The following is a 26,727-nucleotide window of genomic DNA, read 5'->3' as shown; positions in this document are numbered from 1 at the left end:
TTGGCCGGTGTTGTGTTTACGGTTTTGTGACTGCTGGCTTCAGGAAGATGAAGCTCCTTGTTCAAACAGCAGCCCCTCTCACAGCTCCTGTTAAAAGCCCGGGGATGCTTCACTGCTTAGACGTGAATCACTTCCTCCAACCGCACTGAAGGGGAGACTGACACGTGAGTTACATTTGTGTCCCTATCAAGGCTGCTGCCCTGCGACCCAGTGCCTGGGGGGGCAGCGTGTGCTTCATCTCTCAGCTCCAGTTGAAATCCTAATTTTGGGAGTCAGAACACATGGAAATTAGTGAAGGTGTTTACTGGCAATCCACAGTTTCGGCAAGGGTTTCTATGACTCCTGGTGATCAGCAGAACTTGTTTAACTAGAAAAGCCCCGTACAACTCCCAACAAAAAGAGTGTGACCAGGGAGCACACAAAGGCCAGGCGCCAACCCTGAAGGAGGGGTATAAGGTACCAGTGGGCCCTCAGGGCCAGGCTCCTAGCTGCTGACCCCCAAGTCCTGACACTCTCTGCCCTGGGGTGCAAGGATGTTGTGCTCTCTTTTGCTCCTCCTCCCTCTTTGTCTTTTTCATATTCCTCCTGGCCGGGAGTGTAGACCATCTTCTAGCTTCTGTTCTCTGCCCTCCTCTCTGGCCTCTCCCACCGTCCCCTGGCAATCTCATCAATGCCCTCAGCTCTAACAAGCACCATGGCTGGGCTCTGACGCCCTCACCTAGGCACTGTGCCCTCTGGCCCTGTAAGGCTATGCTGGCTGTCACCTAAACCACCACCCATTAATAATGACAGCAAAGTCTTCATCATTCACTGTCCCACACTTAGGTGCTTAATCCATACCCCATCTTCTGATTCAAAAATAAAATACACCCTGAGATGGAGCTCTGGCTTGAACAGTTTACTTGTATTAGTTGATAAAATGAAAGCAGATGCCCTCCATCTGTCAATCTTTTTTGGGTTCTAGTAGGATCCTTCAAAGAATTACTTTTTCCTCTTCTCTGTAAATGGGAAATTTGGGTAAAAAAAAAAAAAAAAGGTTTGTCCCAGACATTTGCCACGTCAGCTTTCCCTAGGAGCAGTAACCAGGACCCTGCAGACGCCTCTGGGTGTCTGCAACAGGGCATCTCCCCCAAGCTGGGTCACCAGCCAGTCACCAAAGCCAGCAGTTTGATGACCTTGGCCAGCGAGAAGACTGGTTTTAAAAAGCCTAACTGCTAAGTGCAAAATGATAGTTTGTATCTCTGCCCCAGGCAGCTGGTGGGATCTGTTCTGTTGCATAGCTGTGCCTCCCCAGTAGGCCTGGGAGGTAGGCGAGGAGGCGGAGTGCTGCCAAGTGCGTAGTGCTGCCAAGTGCGTGTAGGAGAAAATGTGTATCGATTTCTTCTTTCTTATAAAGGAGCACAAAGCGCTGAAGAACAATCGTGCGTGAGTCTCTGCAGCATCTCACATTCCACGTGAGACAAAGGCCCAGCCCCCACCAGGCTGAGAAGCAGAAAGGGGAACCACACAGAGCGGCAGTCTCCTGGGTGTCAGCGGCAGCCATGCTGTCCAGGTCCACTGCTGGGACTCCAAACACCTCAGGCTACTAAGCCTCCCCTGCCTCTGATCAAGTAATTTCCCTCACTGGGCTGATGCTGCCTCATCTATATTGGAGAAGAAAGAGCCTTCAGTCTTATTTACCTTTTAAGTGGAGGTGCCCAGAGGGTAAAAGAGTTAATGTTTATAAAGTGTTCTGCTCCCCAGAGGGAGACAATGGATAAAACACAAGGTGTGGTTATGGCTCATTCAAGACCTCATTTCCAGGGTAGTTAGTAATAGCTTCCCATTACAGATGCTGCTCATCCCAGCACCTTGAACTCAAACTACAATGAGGCAATGCCCTTTATCTAAATATTCTTTTCTGGTTTGACACTTACTATCCACACTAAAAATAACAAAGGTAACCAGGGACTGTTACACCTTGCTAATGCACGTCCAGAATTCATTCTACACTGTTTTCTTCTTAAACCACACGAATCCCGAATCCCGAGAGCAGTCCGAAAAACCAATCTAAGCTGTAACTGGTCATCGCAGAGCCCTGTCTACAGTCTCCTTGTTTCCGTAGTAACTAATAATTAGTAGGCAGGCCACCAGAAAACAGACCCAGTGTAGATCCCACAGCCAACATGGACAGGAGGAAACCTCCTATGGAATACAAAGTTCATGGTGTGTGTTCTTGGAAGTGATAGAAATTCAAGAGTGTTTGTGAAAGATCTTTTCCCAAGGTTCATCCTCCATAAAAATGACCTCAAAAACTCTCTACGTAAAGGGTTGGAAACAAGAAGTCCCAGAGCTAGACTCCTCATTTCTGGTGCTCTTCCAACATGCCCAAGGGCTAAGAACAAAATATGGAACTGGCGCTTGAGGGGTGTCGTGTTTCGGTTTGGAGAGGGAACCCATAGCTAACTAGGGGCACGACCAGGCAGCGAGCACAGTATGCGATCTGGACAGGTACAGGGTGCTAGGGGAGCTGGGGAAAGGTTATTAGCGGAGTTGGAGGATTTGGAGATTTCGGTAAGAGAGGCAAAAACGTTTGTTCATTTGTCTTATAGGACTGTTTGCAAAAACAGTCTTACCAGCAAACTGTAAATAGACTTATAAGCTGAAAGCCTTTAAAGACATTTCAGACAGAAGACTTACAGCCAACTTTTTTCAGGTTTGCACAGAAATGGGTATTTTTGTGCTGAAGGCAAAGGGATGATACAGTATTTACCCATGTGTCAACATACATTTTCTTTATTTAGATTTTTGAACAGATTACATTTAAAATAGTCCTCAGAAACAAAAAAATTTTAAAGAACATTTTGTCCTCGGGACACCTGGGTGGCTCTTTGGTTGGGCAGCTGCCTTCGGCTCAGGTCATGATCCCAGCACCCTGGGATCGAGTCCCACATCGGGCTCCTTGCTCAGCAGGGAGCCTGCTTCTCCCTCTGCCTCTGCCTGCCTCTCTGTCTGCTTGTGCTCACTTGCACTCTCTCCCTCTATCTCTGACAAGTAAATAAATAAAATCTTTAAAAAAAAAAAAAAAAAAAAAAAAAAAAAAAGAACATTTTGTCCTCGAGACTCTCATGAGCAAGGACTATTTTGGCTTCGTAAAGAAGGAGACAAAGTCACAGAGGAAACCCTCCTCTGCATCATGCCATCTGAGAGCCAGGGCAAAATTCTCTATCTTTGAGAGCCTGACATCAGCTGGACATTATATGGTTTTGCAAATAATACTCGTGCTACCAAAATGTTATACAATAAGGCAAGATAGAACTAGAATAAAAATAAATTATTCCAAATGTATGAGCATTAAACTCTGATACAAAGCCAAATATGGGATTACAGTAAACATATACACACTACTTTGACTTACAAGTTAAATGTTCTTTTTTTTTTCCCCTAAAGTTTACTTATTTAAGTGATCTCTACACCCAATGTGGGGCTCAAACTCATGACCTGGAGAATAAGAGTCACATGCTCTCTAACTGAGCCAGCCAGGGGCCCCATAAGTTTAGTGTTCTAGTGAGAAGAAAACCCCCATCAATGCTTCTGTGGGCTGTAATAAATAATAGCATTAATGGAGAACAAATAAAGTAGGGGTTCAGGGAAGTGTGAGCCCCCCAGCTCAGTGAAATGGGGAATCTCCCAGGAAAGGCTGGTGTTGTCAAAGACTATGAACATCCCAACAGGCAGGGACCAAGGTGGGGAAGGGGTGAGGAGACAGCGGGTTAAGTAAGCAGAATGAAGAGAGGAAAGTACAAGGAGCGGCTGGGGGGTAGGTGTTGTGGGGCCAGCACAAGGGTGCATACTGAAACATGATGAGGGGACAAAGAGAGCAAAGCCTTGAGGCGCAGGGTCGAGAGTACTGGTTCAATTCTATAGACAATGAGGACTAGCATGCTTGAAGCGGTGTTCTAGGAAGGTCTTACCTGGCAAGACACACACACCTGATTAGATCAGACTGGGTGGTTAAGAGACTGTTGGTGCAACAGTCCAAGTGGGGAGTATAAAAAATAGTTTGACTCAAAAAGAGAGACAGTCAGTACACACCATTGAACATATATTAACAGGCAAGCAAAATGGGAAAAAATCTTCAAAAAATATGAAGCATAACACATAACCATAACAAAAAAAATTCATACAAATTGCAAAGCAAAACTAAAACCCAAAAGAAAAATAATGAAATGATAAAGCAGAAATATGAATGATTAAAAAATACATGGACTCTTCAAGTTTACTATTGTATGAGAAAATAATCATTAGATACTTAGTTCAGTGCCTAACACAGCGTAGGTCAGTAAAGTGTCTGTCAGTTGTTATCAACTTACAAAAAAGTAAGTAACTTTTAGCACATCAAAACAGAAAATACTTTTGAAACATAACCCTCCATATTACTAAAGGTGTAATGACAAGCCTCAGCTGGCAAGGGAGCAGAGGCATGTAAATTAGTACAACTGATCGAGAATCATGAGAAAGTTACACCCCTGACCCTAGAACTGCCCTTCTAAGAATCTATTCTAAAGACACAGCAAGACTTAAAATATAGACTTCTGTACAAATATGTTCACTGCAGTATTACTTAAACAGAAACGACCTAAATGTCCAACAGTATTTCATAACTGGATATTATAAAGTTATTATAATAGCTTAAAAAAACTTAATGGTGTTAAAATGCTTATAACATAAAGTTAACCAGGAAAAGGGATTCAAACATATATATATAAATAGATATAGACCTTTATAAAACACATACACACAAAAATTCTGCAAGAAAACATAAAGTATTAACATTCAATCTCAACAGCACATAACAGATGAATTTTTCTTTGTCCTTTCGGTATTTTCTAAATTTCCTTCCATATGCATGTATTGTTTTTATTACAGGAAAAAAAAGAAGATACTGTCTCTAAGGGAAGGTGACAAGTACCCGAATATGGCAGAGGGAGAACTGTAAGGGCAAGCTACCTGAATACTCTAACTTGGTTTTCAAAGCTGCCTATAAAGTTTAGGGTCTTTGTAATCAGATGAACGGTGTAAGCATAAGAGCAGGTCCGGAAGTTCAGTGATTCATACTAAGATGTGAATGACTTGTTAGGCAACCCCCAGCCTTTTAAAAAGCTTCTCTATTTTAAAAGAAGAAAAGGAAAAGAAAAAATTGTTTTAATCCAAATGAGTATTTCTTGCCCACCCCCAAAACAAATTTTTAATTAAGAAAATGTTCTTATATGTATATTGAAGATGGGGAGAAGGAGTTTCCCTCTGGCACATCATTCTAGACATTTCTAAAAGCTTGCTGATGCTTTGGAAACAGCAGCAGGTTTGAATTCACATTCCCAAATGCACAGACCAGCTCCATTAGTTACTTGCTATTTAACTTGGGCCAGTTACTTAATTGCTCTATGCCTCAGTATGTTATTCTTTTTCTTTTTTTTTTAAGATTTTCTTTATTTATTTGACAGAGATCACAAGTAGGCAGAGAGGCAGGCAGAGAGAGGAGGAAGCAGGCTCCCTGCCAAGCAGAGAGTCCGATGCGGGGCTTGATCCCAGGACCCTGAGCTCATGACCTGAGCAGAAGGCAGAGGCTTAACCCACTGGAGCCCCCCCAGGCGCACCTATGCCCCAGTATTCTTATCATAAAAGGAAGATAATGTCAACCACTTCAGTGGTTTAAGGATTATGAAAAAGGTACATGAAGGGTACAGGATAGCAGACTTAGGGTGGATAACTCAGAGCAAAGGATGAAGGCACTTAGAAACAGAAATGGTCTACATATCATAGCAACCTTACGTTGGCTCAGTGATCATTGTGGGAAATGCAGGACCTAATCTAAATTAAGGTAAAAAACATTTAGCTATTGCCTACCCACTTGCAGGATATTTGGCTGTGATTAATACATTATTCTATGATACTGTATTTTAAAAGGCAGTAATAATAAAATGCCAGAACTTAAAAACAGTAAAGTCCTTAAGAGAAATATTTACATCCACTTTAAAGAATGTGAAAGATCCTTTTTGGGTGGGGGGGGATTCACAATCCTTTGAAGAAATGATAGGAATTTAACCGAAATGAGAACTTTAGTCAAGAAGCCCCATTTTGAGGAAAGATTTATCTGTTCAGCATCTACAGTCTCCTTCTAGAAGATGTGCTTTTATCACTCTACATACTGCTTGGAACCAAGGCTTCAATTTAAGAATGCAAATTCACCAGAATTGTGTAAGACCGAACAGCAGCAAATCAGGAAAAACAGAAGAAACAATCACAGTTTCCAATCCAGTTTTAACACTCTGGCCCACATCTCAGCTTTGAACTTGAGAATGTTTCCTTTGTCCTTTCTGACATTACTGGAGGAGGAGGAAGGCCCCATGCCTCCTATCTCTGTGCTGGACGCCATCTTTAATGATGATATATGGGGGTCCTTTCCCCTCAGCACTGCTGGGGGGTCAAACACGGGATGCCGCCCGCCTGAGTATCAACAAGCGAATTATAAACTGTGTCAATCCGAGTTAATGCAAAGCTGTAATCCTCTTTAACAAGAGATCAAATCACTGCTGTGAGTTATGTTCATTCTGTAATCTGATAAGGAAGAGAGGGAACTTCTAATAAAAGAGTAATGCGAGCCTTTAATGACGCCGGTAAAAGGCAGCACCAGTGAAAATATTGCTCTCCTTCCTGCTGATTAGATCAATGTTGCATATTTGCCCAGACTTGTTTCACCTGTCAGAATGACCTGTGTCTTTTTAGGAGATAAGAAGGCTCAGAGAAAGCATCTGTATCTTAACCATTCTAGCTTGCAAGTTTTTAAACCAACGACAAATGCTCTGTGGCGGGTACTTCTGGGATTATTAGCTGATGTGCTATTAGCTGATGTGCTCTCAAATGCCGAGCAACTACACCAGAATACTTCACCATGATGCGGTGCACACCTCTATTAAACAAAGGAGTAAAGGAGGCAAATGGAGCCGAAAACAGCCTAAGTTAACCTCTGGATTACCAACTGGGGGAAAAGATTATCATCAGGAGAGTGGCAGAATGTGCCCATATTAAGGGTGTAGACCCACACACAAAAATGGCAAGCCGAAGATAAATTGCCTGCATGAATTCTATTATACCAAGGCACCTCAAGAACAACATGGCAGTGATGTTGACAAAGCACTTTACAAGGCTGGATTACCTTTGTACATTTCCTTTCTAAAACTCCAGATGTAAAACAATAATGTATTTGGTGCTTAGTGGTTATCATTAAAGGATCCTCTCCTTGTTCTTTTTTAATGCTAGCAGCTTCAGAGAAGGAGTGGGAAAGTGGTTTTTTGTTTTTGTTTTTTTTTAATAGTGGGGGTGAGGGGGAAATGGAGAGCCAATATGGAAATTCTTACTGTTTCTGTAGAGAAATTTCTTTAAGTTCTTTGCAAAGGAATGGGGTACCTATAAAGTGCTAATACTGCCAGCATTTTTGTAATAAGGAAAATGCAATAAGCTAGCCTCACAACGGATAGTCTAGGAACTGGGTTTCTAGAAGAGATGCAGTCTGAAGCAGTGGTGCATGGGCGGTGGACCACAGCTCTTGGGCTCGCGGCCGCAAGCTGTCGCGAGGACACCCTGACCCAGCCAAGAGCCAAAATGCTCTGGGGAGGAGCATGCCATGCCCACAGAGTGCACGGAGCCCCCACGTGGACTCCATTCCCAAATTTGAGGCTGCTGCCACCAGTTAGGAACATATCTTGACCTGTCTCAGAGGTCTTAGAATTTGCTTCTCCTGTTTGTCACACCAGCATTTTCTCTCTGACCTACATCAACACAACAAATGAGGAAGAATTAACTTCTTTAAAGGTCTTGCCTCCGGGCACCTGGGTGCCTCCTCAGTGGGTTGGGCCTCTGCTTTTGGCTCAGGTACCGATCTCAGAGTCCTGACATAGAGCCCCGCATAGGGCTCTCTCCTCCATGGGGACCCTGCTTCCCCCTCTGCCTGTCTCTCTGCCTACTTGTGATCTCTCTCTCTGTGTCAAATAAATAAATAAAGAAAGAAAAAGAAGAAAAGAAAAAAAAGAAAAAGAAAAAGTCTTGCCTCAGAGGGTCTTTCAAAAGTACAGGCAAAAACCCCCCAGATGATTATTTCCACAACCTCCAAATTTGTTTAAAACCATAATAAGAGATCACCTGAATTTTTATTTCAGACTCTCTCTGGTCTAAAAGTACCCCAGGGGAGTCACACCATGTAAAGTAAGCAATGTTTCTAAAATGTTGATGAGCTTAGATTAACTTCAGCCATCAGACAAGTGAACAGCAATCCTGTTAACCACGCAAATATAACACTGACCTATTCTTGGAGGTAACAAGATGCTTAGAGGGATTCTCTCTCCAACAGACAACAAGCCTTTTCTTCCCTGATAACCCTGTCTCTGTAGTAGTATCACACGCTACTGTGCCCCCTTAGCAAAGATGACTCCAAAGGTCAAACAGTAGCCGCTCTGGAGCTGAGCTGCCCTGAGCCAAGAGTATCCAGGGCTTGGCCAAGTCAGTGATCATCTTTAGGCTCCTGGTAATCTCCTTCCTTGCATGTAAACATGTAACACATGGGCAAAGAAAGGAGGTTTCTTTGGTTTTCTCTCAATACTGGGAATGTTCAGCAGGTCTGCAGTAGAAACCACCCGCCCACCTCCTAATGGATGGAGTAAAGATCTACTGGCCCAGCACAAATCAAGTATCAGGGGTTCCATGAGACTGTCACTAACATAGGCAACCTGAAAGCACATAAAAGGCATTCAAATTAGTATCCAAAGTTTATCTACAAAGAAAGGCTCCCAAAAGGAAATGTGGTAAACATGGGAACACAAACTGGAAACTTTGCATTTAAAAGGTTTTTGGGTTTTTTTTTAAAGAACAAAAACAAAAAAAGAGATGGCTTGAAGAAAATTCCTAGCATGAGAAAAGAGTATGTATCAGCAGAAATTAACTAAACAGACAATATACAGACCACATCACAGGAGAAACAAAATGAGGATGCCATCCCCCATTTTTAAAAAAAAAGATTTTATTTATTTATTTGACAGAGAGAAATCACAAGTAGATGGAGAGGCAGGCAGAGAGAGAGAGAGAGGGAAGCAGGCTCCCTGCTGAGCAGAGCCCGATGCGGGACTCGATCCCAGGACCCTGAGATCATGACCTGAGCCGAAGGCAGCAGCTTAACCCACTGAGCCACCCAGGCGCCCTGCCATCCCCCCCCCCTTTTTAAAAGATTTTATTTATTTATTTGACAGACAGAGATCACAAGTAGGCAGAGAGGCAGGCAGAAAGAGAAAGAGAGAGAGGGAAGCAGGCTTCCTGCGGAGCAGAGAGCCCGATGCGGGGCTCGATCCCAGGACCCTGAGATCATGACCTGAGCCGAAGGCAGCAGCCCAAACCACTGAGCCACCCAGGCGCCCCCCTGCCATCCCCTTTTTAAAGATGATAGCACTTCTCTCTCCATTTAGGGTACTTTAATACCTCATGTTAAAGATCTCTTCTCTTCTCTCCCTTAATGAGAACTATGTTCCAGTTTAAATTCAATTTGACCAAGTACAAATTTTTTTTTAGCTCCAATTGGATGATTTTAGCTCAAACTGGGGATTCAAGAACAAGTAGAGAGCACTCAGATTCTGTCCTGCTTCTCCTCCAAAAAACCTAAGCATTGGGGGAACTTAGGCATGTGTAGAACAATACACTGGAACCAAGGAACAAAGAGGAAGGGTTCTCTCTGCAGACCTGGCTAAGGTAGGAACCATAGGTGGAGCTACCTCTGGAAATAAGAAATCTAAAGTGCTAGAAAATGTATGTGTATTTTACCATGATTAAAAAAAAAGGGGGGCAGAGGGACGCCTGGGTGGCTCAGTCGTTAAGTGGCTGCCTTTGGCTCAGGTCATGATTCTAGGGTCCTGGGATCGAGTCCCATATCAGGCTCCCTGCTCAGTGGGAAGCCTGCTTCTCCCTCTCCCACTCCCCCTGCTTCTGTTCCCTCTCTCGCTGTGTCTCTCTCTGTCAAAAAAATAAATAAAATCTTTTAAAAAGGGCGGGGCGGGGCAGAGGGTAATGGGAAGAGACACTAGCCGGGTACTAAAAAACCAGTTTTATCCATATGGCCCATAGGACGGAAACCATAAGGAAGAGAGCTTTCATTCATTTACTTTAATACAGAAATAATCACCACCTTCCCATTTCCTCTGTGTATTATATATATAATTTTCAAACTGAAAAGATCTTTTTTTTCCTGTTGATAAAAAGCAGTTTAATTGTAGAAAAATTTGGAAGACTATGGAAATACAGAAGCTAGAAAGTAAATTGTATTTTCTACTCCCCTCCAGCCAGCAGTAAGTATGTGGAGTCTGATGTCCATTTTTTCAGAGCATCTTATTTTTTAATGTAACTACTACTACTTCTTTTTTTTTGACATAACTTCTATGAATATATGGCGAAAGATTGGACCAAATTAGAAGCATAAAAAACAAAACACTGAGCCTCCCTCACCCCCTCCCTCATGTCATTCCTTCCCTACAAGTAAACATTGTAAATATTATGATGTGTAGTCTTCCCAGACATTTCCCTAACCACTGTAACATACACTTACATATGTGTATATATATGCCAGTTTAATCTCTACTGTCAAAATACAAGTTGATCATGTTACAAGCAACATTTCTTTTTCTAGTTAACAAAATAACCTGGAAATCTGACAGTATAATGCATTTTTTAAAAGATATCACTTTTTTTCCCCCCATCCTATACACCTATTTACTCAAAATGTGGATTATAATATGTATATGTTATATATAAAATACATATTATATGTATAATATATAATACTAAAAAATATTTCGTAGCTGAACATTATGTTAATACAGTGTCACTTCATCCTTTAACAGCTGTTTATAATTTCAACGAATGATCTTACTGTGATTTAACAGTTGCTTATTGAAGTCACTAGGATTGTTTATTTCTCTCCATTATAAACCATGTTACAACAAAGATTCTTGTTTTGTTCTACATTTCCTATTTACTTATCTATTCATTTTGAAGTAGTTTTTTAAAATGTATTTTTTGGGGGGGTTACTGGGAGGGAGAGGCAGAGAGAGAGAATCCCTCAAGCAGACTCCCTGCTGAGAATGGACCCAGATGTGCCTATCAGTCTCATAACCCATGAGATCATATTTATTTCCTGAGGTCAATTCCTAGAAGTAGATTTTTCTGAGTCATCAGATAAGTATACATTTTTTTTTTTAAAGATTTTATTTATTTATTTGACAGACAGAGATCACAAGTAGGCAGAGAGGCAGGCAGAGAGAGAGAGAGAGGGAAGCAGGCTTCCTGCGGAGCAGGGAGCCCGATGCGGGGCTCGATCCCAGGACCCTGAGATCATGACCTGAGCCGAAGGCAGCAGCCCAAACCACTGAGCCACCCAGGCGCCCCAAGTATATATTTTTTAAAAAGATTTCATTATTTATTTGAGAGAGAGATCACAAGTAGGCAGAGAGGCAGGCAGAGAGGCAGGCAGAGAGAGAGGGGGAAGCAGGCTCCCTACTGAGCAGAGAGCCTGATGTGGGGCTGGATCCCAGGACCCTGGGATCATGACCTGGGCCAAAGGCAGAGGCTTAACCCACTGAGGCACCCAGGCGCCCAAGTATACATTTAAAATCCTGATCACATTGCCAAATAGCCCTCCAAAATCATTTCGCCAATTCCATTCCCAACAATGGTACATGGAAGTGTCTGTTTCCCCACACCATCAGCACAGGAGGTTACCAATCTTTTAATATTTTGTAATTTAATGAAATCTCATTTTAATTTGCATTTCTTTGATTAATGAGGTTGACAGACAGTCTTTGTTTTTTTAGCTATATGAGTTTTTTTTTAATGATTTCTAAGTTTGCTTGTTGACATATTTTGCCCATTATTTTTATTGGGATTCTTGAGACTTGTAAAAAGTCTTTACATAGTATTTTACATAGTAAAATGTCACATATTGAACTTTTTCTTGCCAGTCTGTCATTTACTTAACACTTTGTTTTCAATGCGATTAGGTAGTCAGATCTATTAATATTTTTCCTTATGGCTGCAGGCCTTGGTGTCATGCTTACAAAGTTCTTGTCTATCTTAAAATCATAAAAACATTCTCTATTCATATATGCACACCAAGAATGACAAATCTGTAACCTAGCAAAACCAAAACTATTCATTTGAGGAAAAGTACTATGTACTAATAAGATATTTTAACTATGAAAGTTTCCAATTCCTCAGTGATATTTTGTGATATACAAAGTAGGAGACAAAATACACAGTAGCCGACTGTCACCAATTATGGAATTACCTAAAGAAAAACAAAAGAGGTCTATGACTGCCTCATTCTGCCCTGAGAGTTTGGATACTAAAAGCAGAGAGAGCAAATGCCCAGTTCCTCCATCCACAGTTAATCTGGCTTACTCAGACTATGGAGCACAAGCAATAATGTGGATAAATGCCTCTTCTCCTTAAGAAACACAATGGGAATAGAGTGCACGGTAGAAAAACACATGCTTAGTTCTCCAGCTACAAGATTTTATTAAATTCCTTTTTAAGTGGGCTAAACAAGCTGGAGAACAATGCTGATAATAAGCAATCAGTCTACAAGGGACAGCCTTCTCCCCCCACAAACACTGAATGGCAGAAGGACTACTACCCAACAAACATTCCCAACCCCCTCTCCCTTGCCTGCTCCTCCACCTCAAGTAGCAAGGTAGCACAGTTCTAACAATTGAGACATAAAACATTTGGAGGGGATTCTGGGGAAGCTTTTACTTTTCTGATAAAAGAAAGAGGATATATCTGACACTACTTCTTTTCTCTACTTTCAGATATATCTGACACTACTTTCTTTTCCTACCATGAACATGTTTGATGGCTAAAACTGCAGCCGCCATCTTGGGACCACAAGAGAAAGACTAAGAGAAGTTCGCCCTTTTATCATTGAGAAGGGGAAACCACTGCCAATAATTGCATGCTACCCCTAAAGTTTTTGTCAAAAAATAAACTCATTTGCTCATATCTCTGTAGATAGGTTTTAAGATTCTTGCAGACCAAGTCCAACATAATCCTAAATAATACACTCAGTTTTAAATCATCTTTGGTTAGCATTTGGTAGCAACCCTCAGAGATTGTTAAGTGAATAAATAAGATTCAGGAAAACTAAGTGCCCCTGGGATATTAGGTGATTCAAGAATAATCCTAACTACAAAGGACAAAAAGTTGTAGATGCCACCAATAATATACTGGGTTTCACACTTTATGCCTGGGGTAATAATGTTTCCTTAATGGTTTGTCTTCATTTTTGAACATCTAGTTTTCCTTTCCTTTGATATAATCTTCCACGTTGTCCTGACAGGGACTGTAAGTTGCACTCAATTTACTCTGTAATTTCAAAAAAACACACTAGATCCAGAAATAAGTGGAAACAAACAAACAAAACCCCCCAGCTGGACAAAGGCAATCACTCACAAAGTGCAGGAGAGCATGTGAAGTCACGACGTTCTGAGTACAAATTATTCAGAACCCTCCATATGCTCTTTTGCACTCAAAGTACTAAACAAAAGCAAACAAAATAGAAGTAATCATATGTTCACCTCAACCTGCATATCTACTATTTTTTAGGCCAGGACAGAAAATCTGATGAAGTTTAGTAGCAGATCAAATACTCTCAAATAAAAAGAGTAAGTGAACTTTGAAATATAAAGCTGGCAAAACCCTTACATGCTTACCCTACGACCAGCAATTTCACCTGGTAAAAATTCATGTTTACAAATGTCTACCATAGCATTATTTACAATAATTAAAAATCATTTAAATGTCCAACAAGTAGTGAATGACTAACTAAGCAATATAAAAATATTATAAAGTCATGTAAAATTTGAGTTGTTACTGACATTAAAATGCTTACACTATACAAATATTTAAAGAAAAAATTCCCATAGAATGTAATTTTAATTATATTTTAAAGAAAAACGAGAACATTCTCAAAGGAAACTCATAAAGACTGAAAGGAGGCATGCCTGGCTGGCTCAGTCAGTGGAGCATGTGACCCCTAACCTCAGGGTCATGAGTTTGAACCCCACGTTGCGTGCAGAGTACATTAAAATAAATAAATAAATAAATAAATAAATAAATAAATAAAATGTCTAGGAAAATTGGGGGGGGTAAAAGGACTGAAAGTAAACGGTCAGAGATGCCTCAAGTGGCTCTCTCCTGCATGTGTGTATATTTAACACACATATACTTCCCAGCTCCCTACACTGACAGCGCCTAGGACAGTGAAACGCCATGACGATGAACACCCTTAGCACACAGATCTTGGCTTCTAAATACCACAATACACAAAAAGGAATCAGGGCTCCTTGGAGAAAGACTGACTCCAGGGCTGAAACAGGGAAATTATAAGACAAGCCTAGAATACCCTGTTGTGCCAGAAAGTAAGAACACACTCAAGGAATGGAGACATCCCAAAAGGACACAAGCCAGCTTGAAAGAGCTTCCATTTACATAGAACAATTTCAAATAAAAAATAATGACAGTAATAGGTTATAATTCACTGAATAAAGTAGGAAAGCAAAAGTTCATACTGATATAAATGAATGGCAAATAAATGAAAGAGAAGGAAAGGGCTAAATAAGTAATAAGGAAATATTACAATGTAGTAGAATGCTAGAATGCTAGCTAATACAGAAGAAGTGAGTCTTTGAAAAATGGCTATTAATTGTAATATTACAAGGAGATATTTTCCCATACATTTCTGTCTTGTTTCAGTTTATAAAATGAGTATGTCCTCAACAGCAGCCTGAACAAACACAACATAACACACATCTCTAGAGTGACAATCTCTATAGAGACATTTTAAAAAAGAGAGCATATGCACAAAACCCCCCAGCCACATAAAGCATGCACATGCACTGTCCTGACCTATTTTTCCATATTAGAGAAAGGCCTAGATGCCTTGGCAGGTGGCTAAAGTTTAAAAACCAAACAGCAAAATGAACAAAAAACCACCGGAGGCAGCAATGATATTCACAGAAATTTTGGTTTGGTTCTACAGTAATTATGGGGTGAAGAAAAGTGACAAGGACCCTTACTATGATGTCAATGACAAATGGTTAACTGATAAGAAGAAATGGAGAGGGCGACAGGCTGTAGAACAGGTCAATATCAAGCTGTCATGGAGCCATTTGAGACACATAATTAATCTATTACTCACCTGGCATCATCATTCATTGTAGTATGGTCAATAGGTGCCATGAAGCTCAGTAGCTTGCTGAGGACATGAAACCTAAATAAAGCAGGAAACAAACAGGCAGTGACATTAGTAACTATTAACCCAGAAAACGAAACACATTCCATGAGTTAATAAAGTCCAGAACTGATCATAGGAACGCATGACTCCAGAGTGGAATGGAGAACAATTCATAAGCACACACTAATCACAAATGTATTTCCCTCTTTTCCCTTAATAATCTCCCTTAACAGAATAAAAGTCTTATAAAAGCACATTGTAAATGACAGTAGTTTGACACAGATCCATTTATACCATAGTCTCAAAAAAGAGTAGACACTCTTGTGCCCTTGAGCAATATACTAACCCTTAAACTTTATTCCAGATAGAAGAGGAGGAGGACTTGAGTACTCCATTTTCTTTCTAAGTACATCTTAATCATTTTTCTATGTCATTACTAGAAAGTAGTAAGCACAGTAGTGGTGCAACACCCGAATACAATGCCTCACATCACCATCACTCATTAGCACTGGTTCCCTGAGTCAGAAAAGGCTTCTAGAATTCCACATCATCTCTATTCACTAGATCCAGGCTCTCATTTCACCCATCTTTAAATGAAGGAGTACATCTGAGACATAACAAGTTTGATCCTTAGCTCTTCAAGTCACGGTGTTATGGAAATTTAAATTATCACTTCCATTTCCCACCAACAGAAAAAAAAGGGTATTTCTGCACAAAGTGCTTTGAGATCCTCTAATGAAAGGAGCTGAACAACCATATGACCTTATATGGACCAAATTCTACCCAAAGAGAATCCACAGGAGGTAGCCCGTCTGTTCATTATAACAGAAGAGGCTGTATGACAATACGCATATTATAAAATTCTAACTAAAAAAAATCTATTGGGGGTGGGGGTGCCTGGCTGGCTCAGTTAGTAGATTGTGTGACTCTTAATCTCCAGGTTGTAAGTTTCAGCCCCATGTTGAGGGTAGAGATTACTTAAAAAATAAATAAAATCTTTTTAAAAACCCACAAAATTCTACTTGGGCAGAACTCTATCTGCAAACAAAAATATGATATTTTCACGTACATAATATTAGCTTTACAGTATTACAAACATTTTTACACATATCGAGTAATTTGATTCTCTATGGTACCACCCACAGCTAAGCCTCCCAAATTTTATCCTTTTTTTAACAAATGAATTTTAGAGTAATAGTGATGATATTTCCCCCATTACAAGAGTAATAGAAAAGGTATAAATTCATTATAGAAAATATGAAAAGAAACCAACAAAGCACACACACAAAATGTATAGTTCCTCTACTTAAAGAAAGCTGTTAACATTTTGCTTAGTCTGTCTTCATAGTAATCCTGTTATTTACAAATATCACACACACACACACAATTTTGTATTCTCTTTTTTTCACTTAGCAGCATTGTAAGTAATGTCCCATAACAATATCTGGATAGCTGTATACAATCCCAGGAGTGGAAATAGTATAATACATTTTTTTTTTAAGATTTTATTTATTTATTTGTCAGAGAGAGAGAGAGCACAGGCAGAGTGGCAGGCAGAGTCAGAGGGAGAGGCAGGCTCCCTGCAGGGCAAGGAGCCCGATGTGGGACTCGATCCCAGGACGCTGGGATCATGACCTGAGCCGAAGGCAGCTGCTTAACCAACTGAGCCACCCAGGCGTCCCAGTATAATACATTTTTGAACATTTATATTGCTTCCCATTCTTCACGTTTCGTAAGATGCAAAAACAAAAACTCTGTGCATACGTGTTTTTTTTAAATGTCTGCTACCTCCTAATTATAGAAAGTAATATACAATTCTTATAAAAAAATATTCAAATACAAAAATGTATAGAAAACTGACAAGGCTCCTCCAGTCCTATCCCCAGAAATAATCACTGTTAACTAAAACTGTTAAGTGTGGCTGTAGCATTTTCCATATATAAGACAAATATAAACTTAACACATTTTTCACATAAAAGGGAGGTTGTAATATACTTGATATTCTACATTATACACTTTTCCCCACTGAACCATATCACAGTTTATTCTTTTTCATAGTTGCAGAATATTCCACTGTTTCAATGTATTATAATTTATTTAATTTCCTATTAATGGGCATTTATATGGACTGCTCCCCCCCTTTTTTTTAAAGATTTTTTTCTTTGCTTATTTGACAGAGAGAGAGAGAGATCACAAGTAGGCAGAGAGGCAGGCAGAGAGAGAGAGAGGAAGAAACAGGCTCCCTGCTGAGCAGAAAGCCTGATGTGGGGCTCAATCCCAGGACCCTGAGATCATGACCTGAGCTGAAGGCAGAGGCTTAACGCACTGAGCCACCCAGGTACCCAGAGCTTAGACTGCTCCCCTTTAAAATCAGTACCAAACAGTGTTAAGGTGAAGATTCTTATACATAAATTATTGCATATTTGTTTACATATATCTTCAGGATAAATTTTTTAAAATGTGAAATTGCTGGTGAATCCAAAGATAAACATATTAAAAATTGAAAGACTGAACCAAAATAACCTCTCAAAGGTTATGTTAATATATGAGAATATAAATAGTCACATAACCTTTTAATTTAAGTATAAAGCATAAGTATTATTAATAAATGCATTTTAATGTCTTGAGGCTTCACCAAACTTTGGTGCCCATCTGAAAAAAGGAACACTATTCTTGGCTGTATCCAAAGAGAGGTTTATAATCCACTCTCTGGACAAAGACTATGAGCTCTACTCCATAGATGTACTATCCGATTCAGTAGTCACTAGCCATGTGCCGTTACGTATGTAGGCCCCTGAAACCATGGTTAGTCTGACTGCTGTGGATGGACCAAGTTAAGTGCACCAGATTTTGAAGATTGAAGATTCAGGATTTAAGAAAGAACGTAAAATATACCATTAATAATTTTAAAATAATAAATTATTGAAAAACTGGGTAATAATATTTGATATATTGGGTTAAATGAAGTATTTTTTAAAGACTATTTATTTATTTGAGCGAGCGAGCGAGAGAGAGATTATGAGCAGAGGGAAGGGCAGAGTTCTGGAAAAGCAGGCTTCTCACTGAGTAGGGAAGCCGATGAGAGCCGGATCCCATGACTCTGGGATCATGACCTGAGCCAAATGCACACACTTAACTGACTGGGCCACCCAGGCGTCCCTAGGTGAAATATATTATTAAGTCCACCTGATTCCTTTTACTATGTGGCCACTAGAACATTTAACATTACATATGTAATGCGTGTTTTTATTGGATGGTGCTGCTATGTGGAATACCTTTACATTTTAATACAATATATTCAATAACTATTAACAGCATGACGAAAGACAGACTAAGAAGTAATCACATTAAAGACAATTTAGTAATGTGTACTTAATGCAATAGATTTCATCTAATCTCAGTGCTGCTGAGGATGGATGCATGTTTTAGTATTAAAACACCTTTTAACAACCATGCTAAGAAAAGATAAATGGTATTTTGCTGAAGAAGAACGGACAAACACAGTAAGACATCCTGTTACTAAAAGACTAAATTTAATTCACTTACATTATGAATTCTGATTAAATCATCATCAAATCTACTTAAATATAATGCTAAGTAAAAATAATCAATAGCGATAATTATTTCCCCAAACGCAAATATTCCTTTTCTAAAAATAAATTATTTTCTAGCATCCAACTAACAAGCTGCCATGTCCAGTCTGACCAGGCTGATGCCATTAACCTGTTATCATTTAAATGATCGTTCGTCTGTGCTATGACATTTCTGGAAATCTTCTCTTTCCAACTCATGGCAAACAAAGAGCAGAACTGCTCACTAGTGGAACCCAGTATCGGTGATGACAGCTGGCATATCTATCAGCTCTTCCTGAGGTCTCATTTAAGGATGTTATTTATAATAGTTTCATCTAGCCGGGCCACTTGTTTAATCCTTCGGGGCAGAACACTAATGTCTCCAATATGTCATTCTGGTGCCTGCAGAGGCCAGTAAGTCCTGCCCAGAGAGAAACGAACAGGCCACAGGTCAGAAGCATGGGCTCTGCAATCAGACCACTTAGCTCAAATCCAAATTTGTGACTTCCCACCTCTGTGCAGGCTGTGTGAGCTGCTTCCCTTCTCAGAACACTTTACAGGAATCAGCTCACCTAATCTGATACCCCTCTGAGATGGGACTTTTAGGAATATACACGTTTCACAGGTTAGGAAACTGAAGCACAGAAGTAAACTAATTTGCCCAAGGTCCCTGGTGGGGTGGAGGGGGCGGTAAGTAGCAGAGTCAGGTTTCAAACCTGGACAAGGAAGCTCCAGAGTGTGGTTTTTGTTCTCTCTGCACATAAACTGCTTAGCAGTGCCTAACAGTGAGAGTTTTATAAATGTGATCACTATTGCTATTAATAAAGACCATCCTCTCATTCTGACCACATTCCTCACATTCATCAAGGGGTGCCTTGGTGGCTCAGTTGTTAAGCATCTGCCTTTGGCTCAGGTCATGATCCCAGGGTCCCGGGATCAAGCCCTGCATCGGACTCCCTGTTCTGCAGGAAGCCTGCTTCTCCTTCTCCTACTTCCCCTGCTTGTGTTCCCTCTCTTGCTGTGTCTCTCTGTCAAATAAATTAATAAAATCTAAAAAATAAAATAAAACTTTTTTTTAAAGTAGCCTCCAAGCCCAGTGTGGAGCCCCAAACTTGTTTTTGGTGGGGTGGCGCGGGGTGGGGTGGGGAGAGGGAGAATCCCAGGTCATCTCCATGCCCAGTGCAGAGCTGACATGGGGCTTGATCTCACGACCCTGAGATCAAGACTGGAGCCAAAATCAAGAGGCGAACACTTAACCGACTGAGCCACCCAGGAACCGCAGTCCCAAACTTTTTAACTCAACAACTAATTTGTAGTAATTTTAGACTTGTAGAACAACCACATAAATAATAGAGAGAGTTCATGAATACCCTTGCCCAGCTTCCTCTAGAATTAACAGTTTACATAAACAGTGTGATTATCAAAATCAGGAAGTGAACCCAGGTATGATACTACCATCCAAATTACACAGCTCTCAAATTTCACCCATTTTTATCCTAGTGTCCTTTTTCTTTTCCAGGCTCCAATCTAGGACCCCAAACTGTACCTACTTGTGATGTCTCCTTCACTCTGTGACAGTTCTTCAGTCTTCCTTTGTTTTTCCATGACTCACTACAGTGTACAGAATAAAGCCCAAATTCTTAGCATGGCCATGACCTAGCACTCACCTACTGACACAGCCTTATCTACTGCCATTCCCCCCTATGCATTTTAAGTGTTTGCCAAAACAAATTAAATCACAGTTTCCAAAATGGCCACGTACACTCTCAAGTCTATGTTTTTAAAACCATTATTCTCTGTGGCCTTTCACTGGGCTGACTCTTCTAGTCTGCTTAGTGTGGAATGTGGATGGCGTCTCAGACACAGGCTTCCTGAGCAGCCTGCGCTCCCCCAAGGGCACTCAGGTGACCGGGCCACCAGGAGAACCTCCACCACAGGGCCTCCCACACAGCATCTGCTTTGTGCCTGCTGCCCTCTCCTTTTTTTTTTATTTTTAAGGAGAAAGAGAGCACGCATGGGTGAGCAGGAAGGGGGTTGCAGAGGGAGAGGTAGGGAGAATCTTAAGCACAATCCACACCCAGTGTGGAGACCAGTGTGGGGGTCTAATCTCACATCCCTGAGATCATGACCTAAGCCAAAATTAAGAGTCAGACACTTAACCAGCTGAGCCAGCCAAGCACCCCACTGCTACCCTCTCCTGAGGACACACTCCTGAAGGGCAAAATGGGTCTTACATGGCACCCAATACGGTTCATTGAACTTCAGAAGGAATCTTATTTGGACTAAAATAAATAAATAAATATATATATATATTTGAGAGAGAGAGAGAGAACAAGCAGGGAGGAGGGGCAGAGGGGGAGAATTCCAAGCAGAGTCCCCTCTGACCAGGGAGCCTGACTCGGGGCCCAAACCCGCAACCCAAGGGATCATGACCCCGGTGGAAATCAAGAGTGGGAAGCTCAATTGACTAAGCCACCCAGCTGCCCCTCCTTTTAAAATTTTAATTAACCATGCCTTACATTTTAATGTTTAGCTCCATTTAAACAGAATGTCTGTCTCTCGCTTGCCTGTTGCCAGAATAAGACTTTAAATGTCTTTGGATTTATAGGCATGTGTGACTCTAAATCACTTATCAAAATGCTATAAAACCAGGTATATATACTCGCAGTGACCAAACCTCTAATGAACAGGTTAGTGAGGTTAGTTTAATAAATGCCTGGGTGGCTCAGTCAGTTGAACATCTGCCTTCAGCTCAGATTGTGATCCCAGGTTCCTAAAACCAAGTCCCATGTAAGGATTCCCTGCTCAGTGGGGAGTCTGTTTCTCTCTCTCTCTCCTGCTCCCCCTCTTTGTTCCCCCTTTAGCTCTCTGTCAAATAAATAAATAAAATCTTTTAGAAAATAAATTAATGTAAGAAAAAAACTTACTATTAAAACAAAATCCTGTTTTTTTTTTCTTTCAACTTCATAAATAATAACCATGGTAAGTATGTTTTGATTTGGGAAAGAACAGACTCATGTTCTCCTAAGTAACTTGCCATGCTAGAGAAGTACTCCCTTTTCCAACATTCACCCAGCTTCTTACACTGCATTATGTTTAAGAGTATAGCCATTTCTCCATACCTGGTGAACATGTTAAGTTTAATGACATAATCATCCAAAAACATCTTCTGGCTGACTAATAAAAGGCTGGAGTTATCTTAAAGAAGAAGGGAGCACAATTCTTGCCCTCAAGGGGCACACACATGTAGGTACCTGCCCCAATATAAAATTCCTAACAATAATGTAGAGAAGGGATTTTGTCCTCTCTCAATTCTTCTGAAGATAGTATATTTGCAACAGCAATACCAATAGGTAAACAAGAGAAACCAAGAAAATTAACACTTTCGAATGTTTACTATGTATCAGACATTTAATACATCATTTTAACCCTCAAACCAAATCTGTGAAGTAGGGATTATTATACTACTTAGTAAATGAGAAAAGTGAGTCACAGAGATAAAAGAACAACCAAAATCATACAGCCAGAGCCAGAATTTGAACCCAAGCCTCCCAGGATTCCAGGCTTCTCCCTCTAGAGAACATTTATCATCTCATAAAGCTACAATTTTGAAAGCACAGCACTAGGGAAAAATCTGTTCTCAACATTAAAGAGTAAGTTTGGCCCTAGAACCTATGCTCTTAACCATCCCACTAAAAACAAACCTGGATAAGTGTGAAGACATGGAAATTCCAAATATGAAAAAAGTTAAACAAATTATAACAACTTAGCCTGAGATTTAAGAAAGTGACTTTGAATAAAAAGATGGTGAAAAGTTGCTTTGCACTTCTGCAAAGTTAGAGAGAAATACCTATTTCCTGGTGAGTTTGTTAAAAACAAAAACAGATCAGTTAAAGTAGTTGTGAAATCTGATTCTCTGAAGTTACTTAAATATGAGACAGATCCACATCTGTCTAAAGGGAATTCAATGACAGGCAGTCTCTAATAAGGATGCAGAATTCGCTATCTGCCTAAACTGTCATAACACAATGAGCTGAAGATTTTTTTTTCCATGTGCACCTCAATTATAAGTAGTTTCTTTGACAGGAGGCTTTGTGCAAATGATACTACACAACAGACATAAAATAAAATATTACCTATCTGTATACCATACATATACAACATATACAGGACTGAAGGTTTCTTATAGTCAGAATCTGTTTTCTCATAAAAATTCTATTTCTCTTGGACTGAGCCTGGCTGGCTCAGTCGGTGGAGTGTGTGACTATTGATCTGAGGGTTTAAGTTTAAGCCCCATGTTGGGTGAAGAGATTGCTTAAAAATAAAATCTTTAAAAAAATGTATTTCTCATTTCATTTAAGCACACTGTTAACATTCTCTGGAATCCTTCATTTATATATTCTTAGCATAGTGTATACATGTATGGCCTCATGAAAATGGACCAATATAATCCTATTCTAAACAAGCATCCAAAGTAAAACTGCTGTACTGTTCTGTAGAAATCACTTTTTAAAACTAAGACAATTTCAGGATGCCTGGGTGGCTCAGTCAGTTGGGCATGTGACTCTTGACTTCAGCTCAGGTCGTGGGCTCAGGGTCGTAAGCTTGAGCCCCACACCAAGCTCCAGGCTGGGCATAGAGTCTGCTTAGGGTTCTCTCTCTTTCCCTCTCCCCTCCCCACTCTTGCTTTCTCTCGCTCTAGAAAAAAAAAAAAAAATCCAAAAAACAAAACAAAACAAAAAACTAAGACAATTTCAACTATCTTCTTTTCTTCTTATTTTTCTTTCAGGAAAATGCAGGTGTTATTTAACCCATCCCCTTACAACAGCAAAACAAAAAGGAACTGAACTACGCATTTCCATTTTAGAGTAAGAAAAATGGAGTCCCCCAAAAGCCACAGACACTGTTTTTGTTATTTTTCTGATCCTTAAAAACAGAATCATCAGAAGACATATAGAACTGACATAACAGCCAAAATGTAAGAGCTGTAACATGTTAAAATCTTTTCTAAAAAGTAACTCACCGGAGTTTCCTTCCTTTGCTGGCTTTCCTATCTACTTTCTTGTGGATTTTGCTTCGTAACTTCTGGATCGCAAGCCACTGCCTGGGAAATTCACAAACAATATTATGTATCATCACTAACAGAAATAGTAATACTTATTGACAAACTGGAATTTTTCTCACTGCGGAAAGAAATCATCAACCCACATCAAGTTCCTCAAGATAGTCTGGGGCCAAAGCGACTAATCAATTGAAGAAGATTTGTGCAATGAGAAAAAAACAAATGGCATCTGGGAAATTCTACAGCGAATTTGGTTAACAATGCTCCTTAGTATCTAGAGTTCCTGTGACAGGCACTAAATCTTGCAGTCCACAGGAAAAGCCAGCAAACTGAGTAGAGAGCTGTTTGCTTTCAATGTTTTACAGCTGTGCAGGATGTTCTATTACTAACACTACAACTGCTGTTCAGTTTGAATACAGGAATTCTTCAATTTTCCCTTTGTTAATACCAAGTGCTTTTTCTAGCACTTTCCAATATTTGCTAATTTTTTTGTAATTACCCACCACTGACATTAGTTTTGCGGCCATTTTGTGTATTTAATTTTCATTTCATCTGTCGTATTTAAGAATGTGCTGCTGAGAGGTAAGGGTTCCTTCCCCCCAATACAGTCTCAATACGACTGTCGCACCTACAAAAAAAGTTGCCAGTAATTCTTTACTACCAAATACTGAGTCAGTCTTCAAATTTCCTGGATCATCTCACTTTTACAGTTAGTTTGTTTGAATCAGGATCCAAACAAGAGTCACATATTCTGCAGTCATTTCAGATGAAAAGGAATTAGTTTTTCAAATAAAGGATATTGGCGAAGAAAAATCTTCATAAATTCCTCTTATGAACAAATGTGGAAAAAAAAAAAAAGAGAAACAGCAACAGTTAGTCATCTTACCTGATTTATACAACGAAAACTCAACATCAGAAAAAAATAATCTAGGGAAATCCAATTACTGTAATCTTAATATAATCTTAATTACCATAATCTATTTTATTGTAAAGTCAGATAAATGTACAATATAATCACCATGCAATTTGCTGTGTCACATTAAATTTATAGTGAACAGCTCTCTATAGCATTCCAGAGATACACAAAATATCAACAATATCCTATCCTTAAACCCAAATAATGTTTTACTCAAATAAAATTATTTCATCAACACAAATTTTTCATTGCGTTCTCAAAATGCTGCTTTGCCCAGAATCCCATTCTGGTACTTGCAGCTTTTGTTTCCTTTCACGCTTTTGCAAATTATGGCTCATGGCTATTTAAATGTACACTATTCATTAGGTAGCACTCTAAATGCCCTTTTTATTTTCCAACTACAGGATGAAGCATACACACGAGCCTTCCTTCACTACTTTACATTCTACCCTGACATCTGGGTAATGCTGCCACATTCCGTTTTTAATTGTGCTGAGGCTTTTACTGAAGGGGTGGAGGTCTAAATTAGGGCAGATTCGAACAAAGCAGATTCAACTATGAGCAAGGAACCTGTTGTGCACAGTGCCACATTCTGACAGCTGAGAGCACACATTTGGGTGGCTGCTTTTTATCCAGCGGTCAGAGACCGATATAGATACAATCACAGCCCAAATGAGGGAGCAAAGACCATAAGAAGGACTTTGAAAAACAAACCCTAAAACAAAGACATAGGTGTTTTATTATCTCTTATTCAACTGTTCTTAAGGCAAGGTATAGGATTTCCATCACCTTGTCTTGCTTAACTTTTTTTTTTAATGTTGCTTAACATTTACAATTACGGAGCCAATCGCTGCCTCTGAGGCAGAATTAAGGGGACTCAAAGGGAGAAACTATTATATAGGCTGCTTGTACAAACAGAAAGCCATATCTAAATTACCTTCCCATGGCCACTTGATCATTGGGATCCAAGGAGCTGGTTTTCCGTTGTATGAGTTCTCGAAGGAGCTAGGGGAAAAAGGAAAGCGACGGATTTATTTATCATCTCCCAGCACCAAGTGACTTTAAAAGGGCACAGTAGGAATTCTGAATGGCACCGTGACAGCTCTAAAACTACAATCAATAAGGGACAACCCAGTGGCAAGAGCATGACTGAATTCCCATTAACCCTTTCATATTTATATATCTTTAAAAAGGTGGCTACAGCAATAGCTGAGAACAGAAGTCCATTTGGAAGACTTATTGTACTGCAGTTCATTTCAAATGGATCAATGAGTGTGCAACATTCCCCTCATTGTTTTTATGATTAGTTTTGTCCATCTCATCTACACCAATGGAGAATCTTTAAAAGGTCAGGTGGGAAAGGCTGTATGGCAAAAAGGAAAATGCATCAGCTTCACCAGTAGGATAATGGTACATGGTTAACTTCTGACCTATAACCTCCAATAGTCAGGAAGGTCTTCCTCAGGCAAAAGCCTTTATTACATATAATTAAAAGTGCGAACTTCATTCTCTTGCTTTCCATGGCTGGTATTCCCCCAAGCTTACTATGAAGAGATTTAACCACATATGACACCAACACAGTCAAAGCCATGACAATTTTAAAAGGGATCCTGACAGAAGTCATATGTGTGGACTGCAAATACAACACAGAGAACCAGTCTCTCGTCCCATACAACGAACTCCATAGGCCCCCCTAAATGACTCTCCTACTCTCCTCTTAGTCCTGGGCGGTCCACTGCACACAACCAGAGTGTAAACCGGTACCTTTCACACAGACTTAAGAATTTGCATTGGGTCTTAAAGTCCTAGGTGAAGAGAAGTAATATTGAGAAGTTAGGTATTAGGGGCACCTGGCTGCCTCAGTTGGTAGAGC

The 26,727-nt window shown here is 40.1% G+C and overlaps 1 protein-coding gene across 1 annotated transcript in view; it reads right to left on the bottom strand.

The window, feature by feature from the left end:
- The window catches only part of AATF (apoptosis antagonizing transcription factor), a 98,877-nt gene that overhangs the window by 7,974 nt on the left and 64,176 nt on the right, over positions 1 to 26,727 (bottom strand). Inside the window, exons 9-11 of the mRNA XM_059148123.1 lie at positions 25,792 to 25,859; positions 23,900 to 23,980; positions 15,269 to 15,340 (exon numbers count right to left, since the gene is read on the bottom strand). Coding sequence (XP_059004106.1) covers positions 15,269 to 15,340; positions 23,900 to 23,980; positions 25,792 to 25,859 — 221 coding nt within the window. The remainder of the gene's footprint in view (positions 1 to 15,268; positions 15,341 to 23,899; positions 23,981 to 25,791; positions 25,860 to 26,727) is intronic.

Source organism: Mustela lutreola, chromosome 15 (assembly GCF_030435805.1).
Source record: "Mustela lutreola isolate mMusLut2 chromosome 15, mMusLut2.pri, whole genome shotgun sequence".
Taxonomy (NCBI): domain Eukaryota; kingdom Metazoa; phylum Chordata; class Mammalia; order Carnivora; family Mustelidae; genus Mustela; species Mustela lutreola.
This window is presented reverse-complemented; position numbering and strand designations above follow the sequence as displayed.